At 41.2% G+C, this 23,930-nt stretch overlaps 1 protein-coding gene across 5 annotated transcripts in view; it reads left to right on the top strand.

Annotated features, from left to right (window-relative positions):
• LOC117433353 (inactive phospholipase C-like protein 2) overlaps window positions 1-23,930 on the top strand; it is a 58,168-nt gene that overhangs the window by 28,782 nt on the left and 5,456 nt on the right. For 3 of the 5 annotated variants that reach the window (XM_034055528.3, XM_034055527.3, XM_034055530.3), the window contains 5 exons: window positions 2,178-4,652; window positions 10,942-11,145; window positions 16,177-16,252; window positions 16,913-17,002; window positions 23,398-23,507. In XM_034055528.3, coding sequence (XP_033911419.3) covers window positions 2,178-4,652; window positions 10,942-11,145; window positions 16,177-16,252; window positions 16,913-17,002; window positions 23,398-23,507 — 2,955 coding nt within the window. The remainder of the gene's footprint in view (window positions 1-2,177; window positions 4,653-10,941; window positions 11,146-16,176; window positions 16,253-16,912; window positions 17,003-23,397; window positions 23,508-23,930) is intronic. The other 2 variants (XM_034055529.3, XM_034055531.3) reach the window with 1 other exon arrangement.

The following is a 23,930-nucleotide window of genomic DNA, read 5'->3' as shown; positions in this document are numbered from 1 at the left end:
CAGTAACCTGCAACTGATGCCTTCTTTCTTAACTCTAGAAGTCCCTGCCTCCCTGGATCTGATTTCTTAATATCTCTGTCACGGTACTTTGCGCTCTTTCTTGATATTGCCAACAGCCGATAAGCAGCTCGGTTTGAATATTGCTTCTGCTATTTTAAACAAACGGCCGGTAAGCTTTGTGTTTATGAAGCTTGCTTTGTTTAATTCAAATGCATTTAAAAGCTACAACAACAAGCTGCCAATATCTGCAAGCGTGCGCTGGTGTATTGAAACGTCACTGCTACACGCAGCTGACTGACACACGCACACAGCCTGCCTCTCTTAAAGGGGAACGCACCAAAAGGCTGATTGCTATAACGCTTTCTTTCTGTTTCCGTCGCGGAAGCTGTATTTGCTGCCAATGCCATTATTCTCGTAGCCTACTTTTAATATTTATTTATTTATTTAGCAACGAAGTTAATTGATCAGGGTGGTTATGTGACGGTCGTATATGCGACGTTCCACTGTAGAACTCGGAGGAGGTGCTTAAGATATTCAGGTGTTATTCCAGTGGTATTCAGCTGGAATTCATTATGAATTTGCGGCCATTATTTGAATTTTAATTCAAAATGATACAGAGGCAAACATCAAAATGGTGTGAGGAACTTGTGCAACTGAGAGGTAAGCAAATTAATTCCCTTGTAATTCAGAACGAGTGTATTTCTTTTTTGGTCGGTGTTCTGGGATGTTGAACAGCCTGAATAAATTGATTCCTCTCCAGTTCTGTTCTCTCTCTAAGACATAATTGGAGCACACTGGCAGAGACTGTATCTGTACCCGATCGCACATGGTTTTAATGATTGAGTTTGTATGCAGAAAGGTGGTGGACTATTTGCAGCTGAAGCAAGGTTATTAAAACCTGGACATGGTTCAAGTTCTGCAATGTTGAATTTACTCTGTTGATACACTAAAATGCTGTAATCATAAATTATTAATCTCCTCCTTTCATTGCACATGTAACTAAGTTATTTCAGGGTTCAGGCTGATGAATGCAGTCTTGTACTATAGGGACAGATTGCACAGCTCTCTAGTTAGCATTTGGGCACGTACAGTGTTATTTCTGGATTTTTTTTTTTTAGTATTTAATAATGAGCTGTTGTCAGCTCAAAGGAGTGAGTCCAGAAAGTGCTGGGACAGAATTGGTCTTTGTGAAGCTTGCATAACAGTGCCGAAAATGTACCAGAAACATACTCATGGACACAGGCGTATAAACAGGCATTCACAAACATGTTGCTCACTCTTGTGTAACGGAGCAGTGTCATGCCTCTGTGCTTGTGCAAATGAGCCTGGCTCTTTTGTACAGTAGTTAAAGTGCCACTCAAAGACTACATTTATTTTTTGTTGTCCCTAAACTACCGTTATGATATGTCATTATGATAGGGAAACTCTGGCTAGGGTCATTATAAGTTAAAATGGGGTGATATGTATAACTTATGTAAAATGTAAACTGAAAAATATGAACATGGGTGTATTTTAATAACTTTTCGAAATATTCAGCAGACAGCTAGGGGAGTGTTAACAGCTAATAAACACACACAAGTTTGAAGATCATGTATTAGACTCCTAAAGCTAACCTCTTTTCAAGTATGATTGGGAGGTTAAGTGATTTTTGTGGTGTTGCTGTGGAGAGTCCATTCTGGCCTAGAAGTGGCCTAAATAAAGCGTTTTCACCTCTTCGATACAGGGATTGCTACATTCGATCCATCTCATTGATAATGCTTCAATAAAAACTGTTTTACACAGAGGTACAATTTCCTGCTCAAGTGTTTTAAGTTCAAAGTCATGCACCTGCTTTTTATTCTATGTATTTATTGCATAAGATGTGGTTAGAACAACTTTGCAACATCTCAAATGAAAAGTAAAATTCCATCACAAATAGATATATAATATTTATAGCACAACCAGTCAATGCCACCCATGGCAGCACTAAAAGCTAAAAGCTTTCAAACTCAACATGTCAGAACCTCATAATTAATTGTCCAGTGTGCTCATTCAGATGTATAACATCACAGCAAGGATAACTCACAGTTGTTTGATAATTGTAATGTTCTGCATGCAGTGTTTGTGTCATGTTAGATTTTGCAGCACCAGCCCAGTTCCTATGTTGGAAATAACTTAATCCCTTTTTCTGATTGCAGGACGGGTCCCGTCAGAGGCAGGTTCGGAAGAAGACGGTCTCCTTCAGCTCCATGCCCAGTGACCGCAAGATCAACAGCACAGCGGCCTGCATGTCCTTCATGGTAGAGGGCTGTGAGATGAAGAAAGTGCGCTCCAACTCCCGGATGTACAACCGCTACTTCATCCTGGACTCGGACATGAGGTACCTGCGGTGGGAGCCCTCCAAAAAGGACTCTGAGAAAGCCAAGCTGGAGATCAAAACCATCAAAGAGGTGCGGCTTGGCAAGAAGACCCCCGTGCTCCGCAGCAACGGCCTCTTGGATCAGTTTCCTGACGAGTGCGCCTTCTCAATCATATACGGTGAGAATTACGAATCCCTGGACTTGGTAGCAAGCTCGGCGGATATCGTGAACACTTGGGTGATGGGTCTGAGGTATCTAGTCTCCTACGGGAGGCATGCTGTTGACGTCATTGAGGCCAACCCAACGAGCCTGAGGACCTCCTGGATCTCTTCCGTGTTTGAGGTCGCTGACTTCAAGAAAGAAGGACAGATTGTCTTGTCCAGGGCTGTCCAGATCATTAAAGGGCTGAACCCAGGAATGAAGGCTTCCAGGATTGAGCTGAAGTTTAAGGAGCTGCAGAAATCCAAGGGTAGGAACGGAGAGGACATCACAAATGAAATCTTCACCGAGGCCTACTGTGAGCTGTGCACCAGGCCAGAAATCTTCTTTCTCCTCGTGCAGTTCTCCAGCAACAAGGAGTATCTGGACTGTAAAGATCTGATGCTCTTCGCGGAGGTGGAGCAAGGCATGGAAGGGGTGACGGAGGAGATGTGCGCGGAGATCGTCAACAAGTATGAGCCATCCAGGGAAGGCAAGGAAAGGGGCTACCTCTCCATTGACGGCTTCACCCACTACCTCCTCTCTTCGGAGTGCCACATCTTCGATCCCCAGCAGAAGAGGGTCTGCCAGGACATGACCCAGCCATTGTCTCACTACTACATTAACTCATCCCACAATGCCAGCATCTTGGAGGACCATTTCTGGGGTTCCTCGGATATAAGCGGCTACGTCCGGGCCTTGAAAATGGGATGCCGGAGCTTAGAGCTTGTGGTGTGGGATGGGCCCGATAACGAGCCTATAATATACGTCGGACACTCTGTGTCATCGCAGGTTGCCTTCTGCAAGGTTATTGACGTGATCAATCAGTATGCGTTTGACGCGTCCGAGTACCCATTGATTCTTTGCTTGGTGACGCACTGCTCAGTCCGGCAACAGAAGGTCATGGCTCAACACATGAAGAAGATTCTCGGGGATAAACTCTACCTAGATCCGCCTGACACGGAAGAGAATTATTTGCCCTCGCCCGAGAAACTCAAGAGAAAAATCCTCCTTAAAGGTAAGAAGTTCCCCCCAAACTACCCTGATTCAGAAGGAGATGTCACTGACGAAGATGAAGGGGTGGAGGTGTCTAAAAGGTTGGGAGAAGAGTATAAGGACCAGATGAACGGAAGGCTAAGGCTCTGCAAAGAGCTTTCTGACGTGGTCTCCTTGTGCAAGTCAGTCCAGTTTAAAGATTTTGAGGTGTGCAAGAGATACCAGAAATACTGGGAGATATGTTCGTACAATGAGGTGGACGCTAATAGGTTCGCCAACGAATACCCGGAAGACTTTGTCAGCTACAATAAGAAGTTCCTCTCAAGGGTGTACCCAAGTCTGATGAGAATTGATGCCAGTAACATAAACCCCCAGGACTTTTGGAAATGCGGCTGCCAGATGGTCGCCATGAACTACCAGACCCACGGACTGATGATGGATCTCAACATTGGCTGGTTCCGCCAAAACGGGAACTGTGGCTATGTGCTTCGACCAGCTATCATGAGGGAGGAGGTATCCTACTTTAGTGCCAATGCAAAGGACTCCCTGCCCGGGGTCTCAGCTCAGCTGCTCCACATAAAAATCATTAGCGGTCAAAACCTACCCAAACCTAAAGGCTCCGGTGCCAAAGGAGATGTAGTAGAACCGTACATCTACGTTGAGATTCACGGAATCCCAGCCGACTGCACGGAGCAAAGGACTAAAACCGCCACTCAGAATGGAGACAATCCGATTTTTGACGAGACTTTTGAGTTTCAGATCAACCTGCCGGAACTGGCCGCTTTGCGCTTTGTAGTCCTGGATGATGACTACATAGGGGACGAGTTTATTGCACAGTATACCATCCCCTTTGAATGCCTCCAGCCTGGGTACAGGCATGTGCCTCTCCAGTCTTTGACCGGAGAGTTCCTGGCGAACACCACCTTGTTTGTACACATAGCTATTACCAATCGGAGAGGAGGGGGAAAAGCGCACAAGTGGGGTCTGTCGGTTCGGAAAGGAAGAAAAGCACGGGAGTATACGTCTACTAGAACTACGGGGATCAAGGTCATCGATGAGGTCTTTAGGGCAGCCACGCAGCCACTTCGAGAAGCTACTGATCTCAGGGAAAATGTCCAGGTAACCCTCCCAACATCTTCTTCAAGTTTATTTAACTCTTCCAACAGGCCTGTGCACAGATCTAGGATAGATAACTTTACTCAAAATTATCATGCCAGTTAAATAACCTAATATCCCCTTCAGTCACTGCGTGCATAATTGTGTCACATTAAGATTCCTAGCTATGTATCTATTTTATAATGCATGTATGTTTTTTCAAAGTTTTGGCAGGGGGCAACTTATCAAACTCCATAGAGTTCACACAAACTGTTTTAAAATTTCAAAAAATTGTGGCCGAAGGTGATATACTAATATCTATCTATCTATCTTATATATATAGATAGATATATATATATATATACACACACACACACACACACACACACACATACAGTGGTCTTCGGCTAAGAGAACATACCTCGGGAAGCAAGCAAAGTGTTTTATAGCCAAAGTGTTCTCTAAGACGGAGTCACCAGACATAATATAAATAAATAAATAAATAAATAAATAAATATTTGTCGTGACGCACGTGCATTAACATATGAAATTATGTGCATTAACATATGAAATTAACTGAATAAGTAAAATAAAAGCAATAGGCAAGTGTATGTTAATAAACTACAATAATAAAGTAACAGACAAACTAATGTTAATAAACTGCCAAGTTAAATTAACACAGCACCCCCACACATGTTAAAAAATGCAGCAGCAATATACAAGACATGGACATTATTTAATACAATGGTGAAGCAACTCACCAGAACAGGAAACACCAAATTGCTCGGCCACTTGTTTCTGATTCAGGTTTTTTTCAAGAGCTCGAATTTCCAACTTTTTGTAGCAAGAGAGACAACAGCGCATTTTGTTGCTATGAGGTTCACTCGTGGAAATCAGAATACAAAACGAGGCAGTGACACAACAGCGGTTCTGGAAAGACTTAATAAACCAATCAGTATGTCTGAGGACACTCTTGCGGTGACACGTCGCTTTTGAAAAAACTGAATTAACTTTTTTAATTTAAGTTTGATGATGATGAGTTATCAGGTTACAAAACAGTACTGCATCCGTTGTGAACAAATCGCTATCGGTGCCAAGAAGGTGTTCTTTTCTTCAAGCGGAGCATTGACAATGGGAAAAATCTGTATATATATATATATATAATTAAACTATTTAATTATGCATTTTTTACCTACCTACATACTTACATCTCTATCTATCGATCTATGTATCTATCTGTCTATCTTTCAATTCAGAAAGTATCAATTCTGTTTTATTTGGCAGATTCAAAAATCAGAATAGCAGGTCTTAGATATTTTGGAGGGTTGTATTTTGGGGTAGAAACTGCTGAGGCAAGAGATGGCAGCACCAAATGCAAAACAAACAGACAATTAGTTGTTTATAAAAGCAACTGCAGTCGAGAACAAGATAATTGGAGGTTTGAACAAGGTGCGTCAAACAAGGAGATATCTGCAGAAATCTGGAACCAAACATTTTCTCTGTGTAGTAATTTGAAGGCTATGGACAAAGGGATTGAGTGATATCACTCAGGGATGCAGCTTTATATTTATAAGCTGACAGTGTCTGTTCATAAAATTAATTTAAGACAGGGGAGAAGCGCTGGCTTGTTTACAGGATGATATTGCTGTCAAGGAGAGGTATTAATTATGAAGCGCTCAATCAAGTGGCAATTAGAGCAGGCAGCTCCGTATAAAACAAAATGAATTAACCGTGGTTGAGATCAGCTTTTTTCACAATGTGTCAGGGGTGTAAATTTGGCTCTGTGGCACTAGATTCTAGTGCCAGGGTACCTCATATAGTGCCAGAAACATGAAATTCTGGCACCAGTAGACATGTTTAATGTATTATATATATATATATATATTTATGCACCCCTGATATGTCCATCATTCTACTTTCACTGTGACCCAGTTCAAAGTCAATTGAAAAGATGCAAAGGTGTCTGTGCTTGATTGGAAAGTTTCTTTATTTTAGCATAGTATAGAGGTGGGTGGAACCAACACAGCTGAAAAGAAAAGGGACTTTCAATAGATAAGTATCTTGCATTCTCCAGTACAATAAAAGTTGCGCTCTGTTGCTTCTATAAGTTTTTCACAAGGGAGTCATTTTATTATGTGCTGGTCTGGAGTGTCTGAATGCGTTATGTATTCTGAGGAGTAAATTACTTCGCCAACTGCCTGATTTCGGCAACGGTCCATAACATATATATATACAGTATATATACAGTCTTACCATTTCCCCATAACAACAGCAGTGGATCTGGAAAGAACCAGAGCTTCACGTATCTGATGACATTTTTATTGTTAGGATTTTTTCCTTCCAACAAAATAGAATCAAAAGAAAAATAAACATTTAATATTATGCATTCTCTTCCACTGGAGAGAATAACAGCATCCAACAGCCAACAGGCATTTCTACAATATACAATATACAGCTAAACTCACATTGTAGACTTCTCTCTAACTGAATATCTAACAGGTAATAAGCAACAATAATTAATGCATTGGCCGAGCTGACAATGCATTCAAAACATTTGACAGTATGACCTTTTAAATCTGTTAGTCCTGCCTACTCTACATCTATATAGAGGGTAAGACTACAGAGCTAATAGGCCACTTTGTCAGATGATTTGAATGAAAAGAGGAAGACTATTAAGCCCTAGTAAGTATACAATGACCCAGCTTACAGACTGGCAAAGAAAGATGTGGAGAACATATAACCACTTCCTCTGCAGTTTGACCCAGCAATGCTTAAAATGCTTGGATCCAGAACTGGAGGTGGACGGAGCTATGGACCAATATGTTAAAACATTAAATGCAAGCTACACAGGGCGGAATATTAAAATTGATAGAGGGCACCAACTTCTTATTAAGAGGGGCATCTCAATTATATCCCCTTTGATCACGATTTGAATTTTTAGACCTTTTTTTTTTATTAGTTTTTTTTTATTTTAGTCGTTGCCAAATATTTTTTATTATTTTCTCCCAATTTGGAATGGCCAATAATTTTTAGGCTCAGCTCACCGCTACCACCCCTGCGCTGACTCGGGAGGGCGAAGACGAACACATGCTGTCCTCCGAGGCGTGTGCCGTCAGCCTACCGCTTTTTTCCACACTGTGGACTCACCATGCAGCCACCCAAGAGCTACAGCGTCAGAGGACAACACAGCTTACAGGCAAGCCCGCAGGCGCCCGGTCCAATTATACACTCAGTGACTGAAGGGGATACAGCTGTTACCAGGGATATTCATTATAATAAGCTCTAGACACTTGCCACTAGGCCACTTCAGTCTCCAGTGGCGTTTTAAAGAACAGTGCTAATAAAATTATGTGCTGGAAGAGCTCGTTTGTGAAGCCAGTCCCTCCCTCTTTCTTTGGCTCTCTCTCCGTGAATAGAAAGCCAGCTCCTGTCATAAGAGCTGCACCCCACGGGCGCTGTGCTAGTCCAGCTAGTTGCAGAAGGGCATTACTAACATAATGGAGATCAGCACGTTCGGTCTGGCTGACTGTCAATAAAGCGAAGTGCTTCTGATAAACTGTTCCACACATTGGGAGCAGTCTGGCATGATCCAGCTAAGCAGGTGCCTGGAGGATTGATGAGTTTTATAAAGGTATGATGTCGCTAGGTCATCTAGTTCAAATACAGGTCCCAGGTGATTGTTGGAGTTTTGATTTATTCAAATAGAAACATTTTGCCCTTTGTGATGAATCGCTGCTCAGGGGTCCCTGTGAGGGGTCCTTGGCAGTCGTCTATCAGCGGGAGGTTCGGCTGCAGGTTCGATAAGAAGCCACAAGCACACAGACACGCAGCATTTCAGGGAATTCAGCTGAAGACTTTTATTATGTCTCATGAGTTGTTCATAACTCAGTTCCCTTCTGTAGCAGTATCAATCCTATCCACATATAGGCATTGGGCTACTGTCTCTACATCCATAACATAACAAAGGAGGGACCGAGCAACAAAATGTACGTCCTCCATTTACACCAAACTCTCTCTCTCCTTCTCTCATTAGACTCTCACGTGACCTTTAGTCTCTTGTGTGAGACACTGTCATCTCTTAAAGGTACAGCATTCAAAACATAATTACATAATCATCACACCTTCCAAACTGGAGCTCCCACCTAGCCCATGGTCTAGTGCTTCACCTTGCCTAGTTTTATTGCTCAGATCTCAGATAGTTCTGAGGTCCCTATTGGCAAAGATGGAACTATGATTCATTGAAATGACTGTTCTTGTCTTCTTTAACAGACCAGAACAGCTATATAAGCTATATGTCATTTTATTGTTCACTGTGTAACAGGCCTCTTCCCAACAGTTCTTGAGCCCTTCACAGCCAATCGGAAACAAGCCCCATTAGGTGAATATTGATCCGTAAGACTGCTAGACTCAACATTATAAAGACATGACGCATCGCTAAGCAACAGGCAGTCAGAAAGTATTATTGGTTCAAATTAGCATTTTAATAGTTCCTTGCTTTGACCTATTGATCAGTTCCTGGGATTCAAGCTGTCTGAATGTGGCTCATACCAAGCTGCGATAAATCAAACCGCCTATGAAACATAGCAGTGCCACTTGACTTGTTTTAGTGAATCCACTAGTTAGAGAAGCTAACAGAGGGATTAATCTCTATTAGCGCTGTGATGCAATGCTCTAGAATCAATTGAGAATTCGCTGTTTATCTTGCATTATTGTACCTTCAAATTCGGTGCTAAAGTAATTGAGTGCAATCGCTTTGATTATTGTTCGCTGCAATTTTATTGTCTTTGAAAAATGCCTTGAGCATCTTAAAACGAATCTCGTAAAGCTTATATAAAAAGATGGAATTAAAAAAATCACGATCGTATTTCTCTAAAGATGAATAAAATTTATTTTGCATAAATGTTGCTGAAAGTTTAACACACTTAAAATTAATACTATCAAATAATGCTACTGCATGTTTTTTTGTTAAAGAAAAAAAAACCTTGGATATATTTTTTTTGTTTGCACTGTGATCATTTTTTTTTATGTGTTAAATGAACCTTTCTGTTGATAAATGCTTATGTAACATAACCACATACTTTAGTGCACTCCAAACGCAAACAGCGGAATAATGGCTGTAAATTAAATAATGTGGGTTTCTTTTTAGGGTTTAATTGACATGCTAATGGATCTCTTGCTGGGTACCTAGCTTCTGTCCTAGCTCAGAGTACAGTAATTGCAAATGCCATGAAGGCTTGATCAAGGAATCTATCGATTTTCAGATCTTATTTCCTAGGTACGTACAGTATTATTGAATTTGTTACCCAGCCTTGTTATAATTTAACAGCTGCTGGACCTTAATGTTGCACAGCATAACCATATTCAGCACCTAGGTAACATACAGCAGCAGTGTGGAGTAGTGGTTAGGGCTCTGGACTCTTGACCGGAGGGTCGTGGGTTCAATCCCAGGTGGGGGATACTGCTGCTGTACCCTTGAGCAAGGTACTTTACCTAGATTGCTCCAGTAAAAACCCAACTGTATAAATGGTTAATTGTATGTAAAAATAATGTGATATCTTGTAACAATTGTAAGTTGTCCTGGATAAGGGTGTCTGCTAAGAAATAAATAATAATACATCAAGCAAAATAATTATTGTGCTGTAGTTTAATACTGTCCCACATGTATCCTATATCATTGGTGTCGGTTTACTTAGTGTATCCAGAGATTAGACTTCTGTGCACCAACTTCTTATAAGGTGAAGAATAGTTTAAAAGTGTTATTAACCAAATTGTTAGTTAAATTGAGTGTTCATTTAAGTAATTGAGAGCTCAGTTGAAACAAAATCCAACACAAACAAGGGGTCCCCATTTTTAACTGAAGAGATGAATGTTTACAGTAGTTTTTCTTTTGTTGGTTTAGCAGAAATATACACACCTGGTTTTAAACAAGAAACTGTCAGCCACTCTTACTATACTACTTACTATATGCACTCAAGTATGGGAGAAAATCGTCTGACTGGGTTAGCACTACTGGCAGTGCATTGCAGTAGGCGCATCTCTGTAGAGACTGTGATTGACCCCCCCCCCAGGAAAATCCTGCTCTGGATTCAAGTCTCCGCATTTAAAAATGGATTTACAACGTAATAAACATCCCCATCACTTTATAGGCAAATCCAGGGTACAAGCAGGCTGTATACAGGAAGAAAGAGGGACAAGATGTCTTTAGGTGTGGTGCACGCCCTTTCTGTTGGGAATAAGACTGCCGCCAATAATATCATTATCGTTAAGAACTTATCGTATTGTAAGACTGTGTTTCCCTACCCTCTTTTTACAGAATGCAATGGTCTCCTTCAAGGAGCTGTGTGGCCTGACCCCTGCTGCCAACATGAAGCAGTGCATTCTGACTGTGTCGACCTGGCTGCTGAACAGTGACAACACCATGCTGGTGACTCTGAACCTGAGTGAGCACTACCCAGCCATGGAGGCACAGGGACCAATCCCTGAGCTTTTTCGCAAGGTGCTCACCGCCTATGATACGGTAAGAGAGCCAGGGCCGCTAGCCAATGAAACGCACTATCGGGGTTGAGTGGTGCATGGAACACCCCCCCCCACCCAAAACTACAAAGTGACCATGGCAGTCGGCTGTATTTAACCAGTGTGAAACACATCTTTATAATGATTTCATACACATATATGTCTTTGCAGCAATAACACACACACAAAAAAACATAGGGATCCAGTGGACCATCTCTTGCCCTAGAGTGAATCTCGCCCACCATGTCATTTTCAGCTAGATTAGAAGTGTCAAGCCCCATTGAAATGAATGATGCTGCCAGAGTGCATTTCATTTCGCGCAGAGTGGCCTCTCATGCAGCTTGATCGAAATGAAAACAGTAAGTACCGTTCCGATTGCCTTAAACCACGATGTGCTCCAACACACTGCTTTTTTTTTTGGTTTTTCTCGATAAGTATGTGCTTAGGAGCTTCCTTTCAACAGCAGTTGCCTGCCTTGGGTATATGTAACACAGGCTAGATTAGCCAAAGCTCCCTTTAGTTGTGCTGGGAATGCACTGCTGTGCACAATAGATTGCGGGTGCATACTAATATAAAGACACTGATCTAGCCTGTGTCACATTTGTCTATGGCAGGCCGCTAGAACCGAAGCTCAGCTCCTGAACTCATGCATGTCACCACATATATGTAATACATGTAAAAATATAACCAGATAATCATGTATTTCTACCTATTTGGTGTGTATTTAGCACACGCAGGTTGGCGCTATGTTGGCTGGAGTCTTGTGGGTTTATTTCCTGCAGTTCTGAAGTGGTTTCCTTTTCTATGCAACAACCCCATCAGAAAGCCATATCACCTCAGTCCATGCACACAGTCACAGGAAGAACCCAGGGGAGTGGAATGACTCACTGGCTGAGGGTGGGGGAGGGCTGTCACCTCGGGATATCTGGGTTCCATGGTACAGTGGTCTGAACCCTCAATGTCCATTGGTCCACACGACAGAATCACACTAGGGTAACAATTTGGCGCAATTGGCATCTATTTTTTTCTGTCGTAAGCAAACTTTTAAAATACTGTATTTGGAGGCTGTCGTTTGTCATTGCTTTTTACTGTCTGCCCAGCTGTTCTTTTCTACCATGTACACAAGGCTACGATGCACGGTGACCCTATAAAACCTGTTATGAGCCGCCAACCAGATGAAAAAAGTATGTGCAGCATTGCCACCTGCTGGATATTCAAGACATTACAGCTCATTTTGTGAATGGACTTGCTCTCCGATACTAGAAGTCAAACGAAAATACGTCAACAGTCTCAATAAAGTTGCCAACAACTCTGATCGCTGTTCAATGCATTCAACTGCAGTACGGTATTAAATATACTATGACATTAACTTCGGCAAGTTACTTTTTGTCTCTGGTCATAATCATACTGACCTATTGCATCTTTTCCCCCATCGGAATTAATACCAAGGTCTCCTTATGCGATGTATTCTATTTTTCTTTGATTTTTTTTTTTAGTCTAAAGTGTGCATCATCCATCATGTCCAATTAAGAGGCTGGCAGGTCGCTGAAAAGGAAAATTAGGAAGAGAAGCGGGCCATACTGGATGACAGGCAGGGGCTCTGACCTATGGCGGAGGCCCTTTTGTGTTCACTTCCTGTCACAGCGATTATTTGGTTTATTTTCACCTTCCTCTCATAGCAAATGAGCTCTTCGTCCGAGCCTTTGATATCGGTCTCTGCCAGCAGCTAAATACAGATCAGGTTTCCACCAAATGAAGGTCTTGATCCTGTCGAATACTGCAAGGCCAAGGGAAAAGACGTTTAAAAGGCTCCCTGCTATACCCAGGGAAAAGAAAAACAGTTTTCAGTGTTGAGTTATTAAAGTAAAATATAATTCCTTTGTGTCAGTTTACTAAGTTTTGCGTTTAATTTTTATCAGAATGCAGATTTTGTTCACTCCCCAGTTGGTTTACATTCTATAAAAGTAGTTTCGAAAAATGAAAAAGGGGGGACAGTGTTGTAGGGGAATATATATATATATATATATATATATATATATATATATATATATATATATATATATATACAGTGCCTTGCGAAAGTATTCGGCCCCCTTGAACTTTGCGACCTTTTGCCACATTTCAGGCTTCAAACATAAAGATATGAAACTGTAATTTTTTGTGAAGAATCAACAACAAGTGGGACACAATCATGAAGTGGAACGAAATTTATTGGATATTTCAAACTTTTTTAACAAATAAAAAACTGAAAAATTGGGCGTGCAAAATTATTCAGCCCCTTTACTTTCAGTGCAGCAAACTCTCTCCAGAAGTTCAGTGAGGATCTCTGAATGATCCAATGTTGACCTAAATGACTAATGATGATAAATAGAATCCACCTGTGTGTAATCAAGTCTCCGTATAAATGCACCTGCACTGTGATAGTCTCAGAGGTCCGTTTAAAGCGCAGAGAGCATCATGAAGAACAAGGAACACACCAGGCAGGTCCGAGATACTGTTGTGGAGAAGTTTAAAGCCGGATTTGGATACAAAAAGATTTCCCAAGCTTTAAACATCCCAAGGAGCACTGTGCAAGCGATAATATTGAAATGGAAGGAGTATCAGACCACTGCAAATCTACCAAGACCTGGCCGTCCCTCTAAACTTTCAGCTCATACAAGGAGAAGACTGATCAGAGATGCAGCCAAGAGGCCCATGATCACTCTGGATGAACTGCAGAGATCTACAGCTGAGGTGGGAGACTCTGTCCATAGGACAACAATCAGTCGTATACTGCACAAATCTGGCCTTTATGGAAGAGTGGCAAGAAGAAAGCCATTTCTTAAAGATATCCATAAAAAGTGTCGTTTACAGTTTGCCACAAGCCACCTGGGAGACACACCAAAGGTGCTCTGGTCAGATGAAACCAAAATCGAACTTTTTGGCAACAATGCAAAACGTTATGTTTGGCGTAAAAGCAACACAGCTCATCACCCTGAACACACCATCCCCACTGTCAAACATGGTGGTGGCAGCATCATGGTTTGGGCCTGCTTTTCTTCAGCAGGGACAGGGAAGATGGTTAAAATTGATGGGAAGATGGATGGAGCCAAATACAGGACCATTCTGGAAGAAAACCTGATGGAGTCTGCAAAAGACCTGAGACTGGGACGGAGATTTGTCTTCCAACAAGACAATGATCCAAAACATAAAGCAAAATCTACAATGGAATGGTTCACAAATAAACATATCCAGGTGTTAGAATGGCCAAGTCAAAGTCCAGACCTGAATCCAATCGAGAATCTGTGGAAAGAACTGAAAACTGCTGTTCACAAATGCTCTCCATCCAACCTCACTGAGCTCGAGCTGTTTTGCAAGGAGGAATGGGCAAAAATTTCAGTCTCTCGATGTGCAAAACTGATAGAGACATACCCCAAGCGACTTACAGCTGTAATCGCAGCAAAAGGTGGCGCTACAAAGTATTAACTTAAGGGGGCTGAATAATTTTGCACGCCCAATTTTTCAGTTTTTTATTTGTTAAAAAAGTTTGAAATATCCAATAAATTTCGTTCCACTTCATGATTGTGTCCCACTTGTTGTTGATTCTTCACAAAAAATTACAGTTTCATATCTTTATGTTTGAAGCCTGAAATGTGGCAAAAGGTCGCAAAGTTCAAGGGGGCCGAATACTTTCGCAAGGCACTGTATATATGAATGCTAGGTTTACAAATGTTTGTCTTTCTTTAAAGAAATGTTAAAAAGCTTTACAGCTTCTTAAGAGTACTCTGTTGAAAATGACGGCCTTCATTTGTTGTTGTATTGCTGTTGTCTGTAGCAGAAGAACTACTAGAAAGAGTATATTAAGAAGTGAAAGCATGTTTAGCACGCAGGTGGTACAGCAGACTAGATGCACTTCTCTGATACGGTAACTCACTTTGACAGCAGATTCAAGTAACCCTCTTTCTATCTAATGAACCGTCTGAAAGTTCCCAAAATGAACTTCCCATTCACAAGTCCTTCGCTTTTAGTGCATTGCTCCATATGCAGTTCCGTGACTAACTTTATATTCAAACGATGACTTCACTCATTCAATCCTGACATGCACTCGAGTGTATTGAAATGGTGCCGCAGGAAATTAATTACGGTATGCTGAGAAGGTCAAGACAGAGAAACATGAATCTCCCAAATTATTAATGAGTTAATCGCAGAAGTTAACTGCGATTAATTGACAGCCCTAACGTTAAGTAAAAATGTATTAGTTATTTCTTCTGTTTGATAGGTGATTCTGTATTCTTGTATATAATGCTGTACCATTATAATATAATGCTGTCTCATACATATTTAATGTTGTTACATTGTTGGCAAATATATATATATATATATATATATTTATTGTAAACAACACTCACCCACTCGGGTTCGTTGCCCCTTTAAAAATTGACCCAGTAAACAAGAAATTGATTTTTAAGCGCTGGTGCGCTATTTTTAATAAACACCAAAATAAACAAAAATACAAAACAAACACCTAGCTCTGCACGAGCACTAACTAACACACAGGAACACCCTGACTACCAGTGGGACAGCTAGGCTGTTTCCCCACTAAACAATAAACAATAAACAACACCACACAGGTTTAATACAACACACTTTACCTTACGACTGCTGGGAAGCAGAGTACCTCTTTCTGCCTCCTTCTCCTCAGCAGCCTAGAACAGACTGGCTGCTCTCCTTATAAACCCTGCACCTGGCTCTAATTTACAATCATAGCCAGGTGCAGGTGATAATTAACAATAAAACAATTAACAGAAAAACAATTAAACAATAAGCAAATTAACAAAATGTGCATACGCACATGTTTTCTGCAGGGAGGATATTAACCCCCTCCCTGCTGTGTTACAATATATATTGATAAAGATCAGGAATTGCTCTTATTGTTCTCAATGGCCTTGAGATATTGTAGTTGAAGTGGAAAGCACTATTGCTGGAAGTGGAGGCTGTGTGATACTGTTTGATTTACAATACCGTTTCCTGAGCCTGATTTTGTGTTTCCACACAGATGATTCAGACCAGCCGGACTCTGATTGAATCTGCGGACGCTGTCTATGCCAAGATAATGCAGACTCAGAGGACTGGTAAGTGAAACGCTGCCACGCGTAGCCGTGCCCTACAGAGAAGCCCACAGCTCCCATAGCAGTTCATTACAATACCTAGAGGAGCCCAAGGCAGGAGTTGACCACAGCATTGCCAGAGTTTGGAACAGATGTTAAAGAGACAATGGGCCACATAAAATAGCATAGAGGCAAACTTACAGTATTAAAAGCAAATTGAATTAAACGGTGGTAAATAGGTGTCTATTTGTGCGACAATGGGGGTGGGGGGGTGGGTGGGTGTATGGGGGGGGGGTATTACTAATTTGTAAAAATATACAACTTCGGAAATGCTCCAGAAATAATGCATATTACAGTTTGATTTTTGTGTTTAACTTTACTCTTTACTTCTATTAATGATTTGTCAGAGATTTGTATCTCAATCTGGGATCTGAATTTGGGGGGGGCACTACATCTAAATGGGGGGGGAAGGGGGGACAGCCCTCTAAGGCCCACCCTTGACTATATATATATAGTTTTGATAACTAGGGCCAAATGTTGTTTAATATAACGCTACCCCAAACCTAATGCACATTTTTCTGAATGTAGTTGCTACTGACTAGCAGGAGCCTATAATGCTAATGAGCAATAACAGAATGAATTTCACAGCTTCTCATTTTAAAGTTTCATTTTTGTGACGTACAGGTAGCACATGGCAACATAGAAACAGAGAAGAAACAGTGGGAGACGTCCCAGCCCTTTGGTGGTTAGAAATAACCGTAGCTGCTGTGAAAAGTAGGTTACTTCCCCAGAAGTAGTCAGAACAGAAGTGCTGTGTGTGCAGTTTGGCATTCTGCTGCAGTGAAACCCTGCAAACAAACAAACTGTGTGAGGGAATGCTTCTTGGACCTCGTTTCTCTTCTTTCATCCCTAACAAGCAGCACAGCAACAGCAGCACACTGTCAATGCTATTCAAAGCACGCACACAGAGCACATCCTTGTCCCAGTCATGAGTAATGAAAGCAAATGACTCCCCTGCTAAAAGTTTACTACAGTAAATGTGCATATGCAGTTTTCTCATGCTTTTCCCATAGTTATAATGTTCATTTACCATAGTTTACCATGCTTTTTTTTAATAGGCTTTCCCATTCCACTCTGGGGTTTACAGTGCTTACCATTTTGTTTTATTACACTTTGCTGTGCTTGTACTCTAACTTTAAGAAGTTGTCAATGGCATGGTTAAAATGAGTGCTGGGACAAACATATTTCTTGATACAGTCATTTAAAAAATCTGGTATATGAACGAATACGAACGAGACAGTTTTTGCCACCCAATACATTTCAAGCCATGTTTGTTTGAATTTTTGAGTATGAAACAATGCAGTACGCCGATAACTGTTTGAAATCACTTTGATAACTAAAAATTTGAATTTCTATCAAAGGCTTTTTTTTCAGGAGTTATATCCCCCGCTGAGGGGTGTATATCCTCGACAGCCTGCCCACTATTTTCATTTACTTGATTTATCTGGAAGGTCAAACAAATGCCATAGTTACTTAAGCATCATTGTGGATTAAGCCTGCCCAACAGTACTGCACTGTTGGGCTACCCAGATGGCGATGGACAGAATATTGGAAACACATGTGATATCTAACACACCTTTTTTCCGTCCTTAATTCGTCTGTTATCCACGTCCATGTGTTTCTTTGTGTCTGTGTCTGTGTGTGTGTGTGTGTGCGTCCGTGTGTGTATGCGTGTGTATATATCTGTCTGTATGTTTATGTCTGTGTGTCTGTTTTCAGATTAATAAACCTCCTTGCAGCCTTACAGAGAAAAATCCAGTCCAAAATTAACACTACTGCTTCAGCTTTGCACTTTGGTACCTACGCTTGACTGTAACTAAATCAAGTCTACGTTTTCATTAAAAACAAGTCTGACATTTTATACAGAATGTTTACACTTATCTATTTAACATTCTGTAGATTTTAGCCTTAGCCTAGAACATTGTCTTTTACAACAAATCAATATAACAGCCTTTTAAAAAACTGTCTCTCTATAACTCGTGAGTTTAAAGCTTTGTGATCCAGGCCAAAATGTTTGCAGACTGTTGTTATAAGGCTTTCGGGCTATTGAGTAAGCCTGTTACCTGCACCTGGACAGAACCTGCTGCTTGGCATCTGCTGTGGTTTTGTAGCTTGACAAGATAAACAACGCAAAGCAGATTTAAAACAGAACTGAGATCTAATCATCAAAAGATTGCAGTTATTATCCGCCCGCTCTCCGACGAGATGAGAAAGGCTGCTGGGAACAGAGCGGTGTCATTATCTGCATTTCCTGTTTTCCATTTTAATTAAAAGCGGTGTCCCCCCCATCACCTTTCTAATCTCCCCTGGCGCTAAGCAAAAATGCGTTTAATCAAACAGCGGTGGAGGTGTTGCAAGCTGGTGCTAGGTTCTGGGCGTGTGACAGAATAGGAATATTTCTGTTTTGGCAGAAATTAGGACTGTGTTGCTTTTATGAAGTGCAGCATGTGGAAACAGAACAGGAGACGAGAGCTAGAATCTACTGTTGAATAACCTCAGTGTTTAACCCTGGCATGGAATATTGAAAAACAGCTAAAAAAAGTAGTTTTGGACACATAATAAATCATTTTTTCATTTTATTTCCCATTGCTTTATGCAGGACAAATGGTATCCTCATATCAGGTTATCATGCATTTGCTTCCATATGTCCCCATATAAAGACTAGAGAGTTATTTATTTATTTATTTTTATCTGTCACCATGTGAGGTTGCCATGCATGAAAGGGTTAAGAGAAAGAAACCTTCAAATTACATTTCTTTTCATTTTGTATTCACAGTTGCCTTGCCTTTTCATTACAACATAGTCTTAAAGTATGTCCAGGAAAAGCTGTTGTTACCGTAATAGTTCTGAAGTTGGGGTTACACACACACACACACACCTCAGTTAAAAGGTGACAAGAGGTCACTCAAGTGAGCAACTGAAGTGCACTGGTGACATGAAATCACTTACTAGATTCCCAAATGGCGCTGTGTAGTGTAAGTTAGCGGTAAACCTCAGTTAAGAGGTGCTGAGGGTTAATGTACATGGCAGTGCGAGATCGCAGACAATGGAATGCAAGCACGAGAGGGGCCTGAGAAATTGGACTTCATGGTGAAGCGCTTTGAGTTACAGCAGCGCGCACATTCATTAGAACACACCATTGCTACTGTAGTTTTGATTTGTTGTGTATATTAAATCAAAACCACCTCAACTGAAAACATTAGACAATTGTCAAAATAGGCAAGTGATTGTCTGATTTAATTGATGACTTTAATAGGCCACCCGTACAATTGATTTAAAACAGTTAGAGAATACATAGCCACAAATGGTAAAATGCATGACCTTTTTTAGAAGTTGTTTAAGATGCCTAATGAAAGCACAAAGTGGTCTAACGTTTTTCACGCACGAGTGCCTATTCTATATCGCCGATTGCTGACCGAAAATTCTCACACCCAGAGGTTTTCATACAGGTTGGTGTATAAAGGATAGAAATGAGAAATCTTGAGGTGTTACTGCATTGTCATTAAACCCTCCAGTTCTCTTCACTTTATTGCCATGGTTAAATGCCAGCGCCATCTAGTGATCAGCCTCTTTGGATCAAGTCTCCTTATCCATTGCTGTCACCACACCGCTGTGCACTCGATGCTGCTGTTGCTTACTAATACAAAACTGAACTGTTGTACTGGCATGCAATCTCTTGTCTCTAAAAAATGAAATGAATGGCGCTTCACATTCGATTTTTCATCAGCATCAAAGAGGAACTGCAGGGTACAGGGTGTCTGAGGCTGTTACTGGAATGTGAGTGTTTTTCACTGCGACATTCAATTGAATTGATTGAACGAAGTGAGGACTTTGGGAAGCGTGGGTTATTGAGGCTGCAAGTCCTTTATTTGTTGAGGAGTATAGTCCAAGCAGCTGCTGCATGCGCACACACTCGCATACGTATCGTGTATCTCAGACATGGTCTAGATTAGCTGCGTGACAATTGCAATATTCATATCTAACACAAGCGACACTGAAAGCCAGGATGCAGGGCAAGGCAGTCATGTAAGCGTCCAGATCTCATGCAAGACTGACAGACTTCCCTGTGTCGATTAAGCTGCCTACTCCCAGTGTTAACCCCATTGCGCACCTAATTCAATTTTTTTTCCCATTTTTCCATTAAACATAATTATATTGCAAACTGTTATGAAAGTGAAGGGACCTATTAACAGCAGCTGTGGGAGTTAGTGGGCAAAATAATCGTGACACAGGCTGTGTTTTTGTCAGTTGATCCCACTGGTGTTATCTACTCGTCCGGGAGATTTTATCTTGCTCCAGTATCAAATTGGGGCTGCAGCCGGTTCCATCTGCAGTCTGCAATCTAGAAACCAACCTACAACCGGACATTACACACATGATTTGATCTCTTATCTGATGGAAATGAACAAGTCTGGTTTCAGACCGCTTTAAAGTCAATCCCAGTGGCAGACGGAAAGGTAGAATAAATATAAGTGGAAAGAGATGGCAGAATTTTGTTTTAATTCATGGCGCGTCGGAATTTGATCATTAAAATTGCACAGGCAAACCTCTACCTCCAGTTAAAGCGTGTGACTTTACAGTTTTAATACTCCATGTATTTCAAATAATCGGATTATTTCCTTTTAATCACTTTTGTTGGATTTTTTTTTCGTTTTCAGTTTAGACTCGACTCATGCAGACAGCGAGAAGTAGGGTTCGTCAGCATATTGATTTTGCAGGGAGAATGTAATAAAAAAAAAAATAATGATAGTTAATGTTTTTTTAATCTGATTGAAACTAAATGCTGGAAAGCCCCACCACATTTTAATGGTATTGTAAGTGCGGATTTATGTACTAGAACTGGTGTTTGAGATCCTGTCTTGGCTGATTTCCAATATAGGAAAAATAAGTGACTTAAATTGTGATTATTTAGCCTACATTATTGGGACTATCAGATTGAGAAGGTATATGGAGGTTTCTACCTGTCTGTACAGGGGTCCTTTATTATTATTATTATTATTTATTTCTTAGCAGACGCCCTTATCCAGGGTGACTTACAATTGTTACAAGATATCACATTATTTTTTCATACAATTACCCATTTATACAGTTGGGTTTTTACTGGAGCAATCTAGGTAAAGTACATTGCTCAAGGGTACAACAGCAGTGTCCCCCACCTGGGATTGAACCCACGACCCTCCGGTCAAGAGTCCAGAGCCCTAACCACTACTCCACACTGCTGCCCCGGTCCTTATATATTTCTCAGTCTTACCTATCTCAAGAACAAGTTTTTCCTTGTACTGTAAATCAATCATTTTAATATACTTCAACATGATTCTAAAAGCTCATTTGCTTACCCAATGGCATCTAGGTCATCAATACCACATATACACTATCCATTTCCATTTCTTATTCTATATGATTCTGTGCATACTGTTTATATACATACAAGTTGATATACATTAAGCTGCCCTACCAGACTAATTACCCATCCTTTAATAAAACCATGATATTTTAACTATGACATTATTTTTTTTTTGGTGGTATGCATGGGCCTGATACTTAGGAAGGAAAAATTGGCATAGCCTACGAATCTGCCCTAAGGCTCTAACCAGTGGCCTATGCTGCTGATTTTTTTTTTTTTAATTTAGAGTGACTAATTATTATTTGCATTTATTTTTCCCCCAATTTGGAATGTCCAATTATGTTTTTTTTCTCCTCACCGCAACGGGTCCCCACATAGCACAGACGTTCTGAGGGCGTGTGAGCGTCCTCCGATCTCACAAGCCTAAAGCCAGAATCGCTTTTACACCGAGCAATCCAGAGCAGAGGTGGGCGGGGCTACCGATCCCAGAGAACAGAGACCAGCCCTGCCTCTTATCCACTCTGAATGTGCTCCGTGTCTGGCCAGTAGGGTTCGCTGTTGCGCAATGAGGAGAAGGAGTCCCTGCCGTTTTCCCATCCCCCGTCCCCGGAGCGTCAGAGCCAATGTGACGCCCCCTTCGGAGTCCCCAGCAAAGTTCGGTCTCTTTGCACAGCCCAGACACATACTGACACCATCCAAGCTGTGTGACTCATCCTGCACTCCCAGCCACAGCGCTTTAACTGGATGAGCCACTGGGACCCTTATACTGCTGAATCTTGACATTTTTTTCTTATATTTGAACCTTTTCATGCATGGCAAACTCATACGGGAACAATTAAAAAAAATATATATATTTTCTTACTCTTTAGGTGATCAGCAGACAACACAGTTGGTGCATTATTTAAAAAACAGAATTGTCACGAACCCCTGCTTATTTAGAGCAGAACTGTATCTCATAAACACTCTCCCCTTACACTCTGAAGAGACCTGTGTTCTGACCTGCTTAGCGTTCCACAGCTCTCAATGCAGGAACAAAGAGAATGAGTCAGACCACATGAAAATGCCACTGTAATACAATCACAAAGCACTTTGAACATGGGGATGATTAGCATCTACAGTGCATCCTCATCCTAAGCACCACAATGACACAGCCTGTGCTTGCAGGCTTTGCTTCCTTTGAGGCTTGGTAGCAGGCTTGTTTCAGTTCATTTAACCAAATTCTCAATTATCATTAGTAAAAAAAAAAAAAAAAACAATCACGACAGATGCTAAGCCCATTTAAAGGTTTTAAGATCTCGCTTGGTTGGCTGGTGCTTCTGTATACAAGACTATGGATATGGCTTCAAAGGAAACTGAAAAAGTGAATCTGTGGGCCATTCTCCAGACTTCGGGGTGGTACACACTGTTGACAGTATTATGGCAGGTGTTTCACTGTCTTTGTCAAACCCCATACAGCTGTGGTACTCAATTCTGGCCCTCGAGATATATTCCAGTCCTGGTCTTTATTCCAGCCAGGTCCTCAGTTAGTCAATTGCCTCTCAGCAGGTTCAATGAACAATTGTAGAACCTGCTTGGAGTAAAAACCTGGACTGGACTATACTGGATCTCGAGGGCCACAATTGAATACCATATGCCGTGAACTGATGCCTTTAATGCCCTGGCTGACAGGTCTTATTGCCTAATTGACTGGTTGGAGCATCAATCTAGTGCTTTCGAAAGACTTCTGTTGCTATTTCTAATGGCCCGTTTCTCATGTTTGTCACAGGGATGGATTTCTACGAAGACTTGCACAGGATAGGAGCTAAGGAGGGTCTGAAGGGAAGAAAGATGCAGAAAGCCATGGAGAGCTTTGCCTGGAGCATCACAGTATTAAAGGTATGTTTTTGGAAACCAGGGCAGATTCCAGTTACTTGCTGATACTCGTACTCGGAATTTATTTATCAGCAGAGATTAAATAAATCCATTCATTAGTGTGTCGATTTCTAAACAAGAAAAGCCGTCCTTCCTTCACCTTTACAGGTGAGTACCAATCACCGACAGTTAACTTCCGCATTGAGTGTTTTGAAAGCCCACTGGAAGATTATTTGTTATCTAGGTCTCTGACATTTTTACTTCTGTTACAGTACATGGCTTCAGATAAAATCCTTCAGCACTGCACATGTTTTGCATGCAGTTTTTCCCTGTAATGTGACGTCTCTGAACGTCTTTTAAAAAAAAAAAATCCAAATGCTGTTTCTTACTGGTAACAGCTTGCTGAAGCATGTATAGAGCTGATATTTTAACATACTTATTTAAGGT

This window comes from Acipenser ruthenus, chromosome 33 (genome assembly GCF_902713425.1).
Source record: "Acipenser ruthenus chromosome 33, fAciRut3.2 maternal haplotype, whole genome shotgun sequence".
Taxonomy (NCBI): domain Eukaryota; kingdom Metazoa; phylum Chordata; class Actinopteri; order Acipenseriformes; family Acipenseridae; genus Acipenser; species Acipenser ruthenus.
Note: the sequence above shows the minus strand (reverse complement) of the source record. Positions and strands in the feature narration are given on the sequence as shown.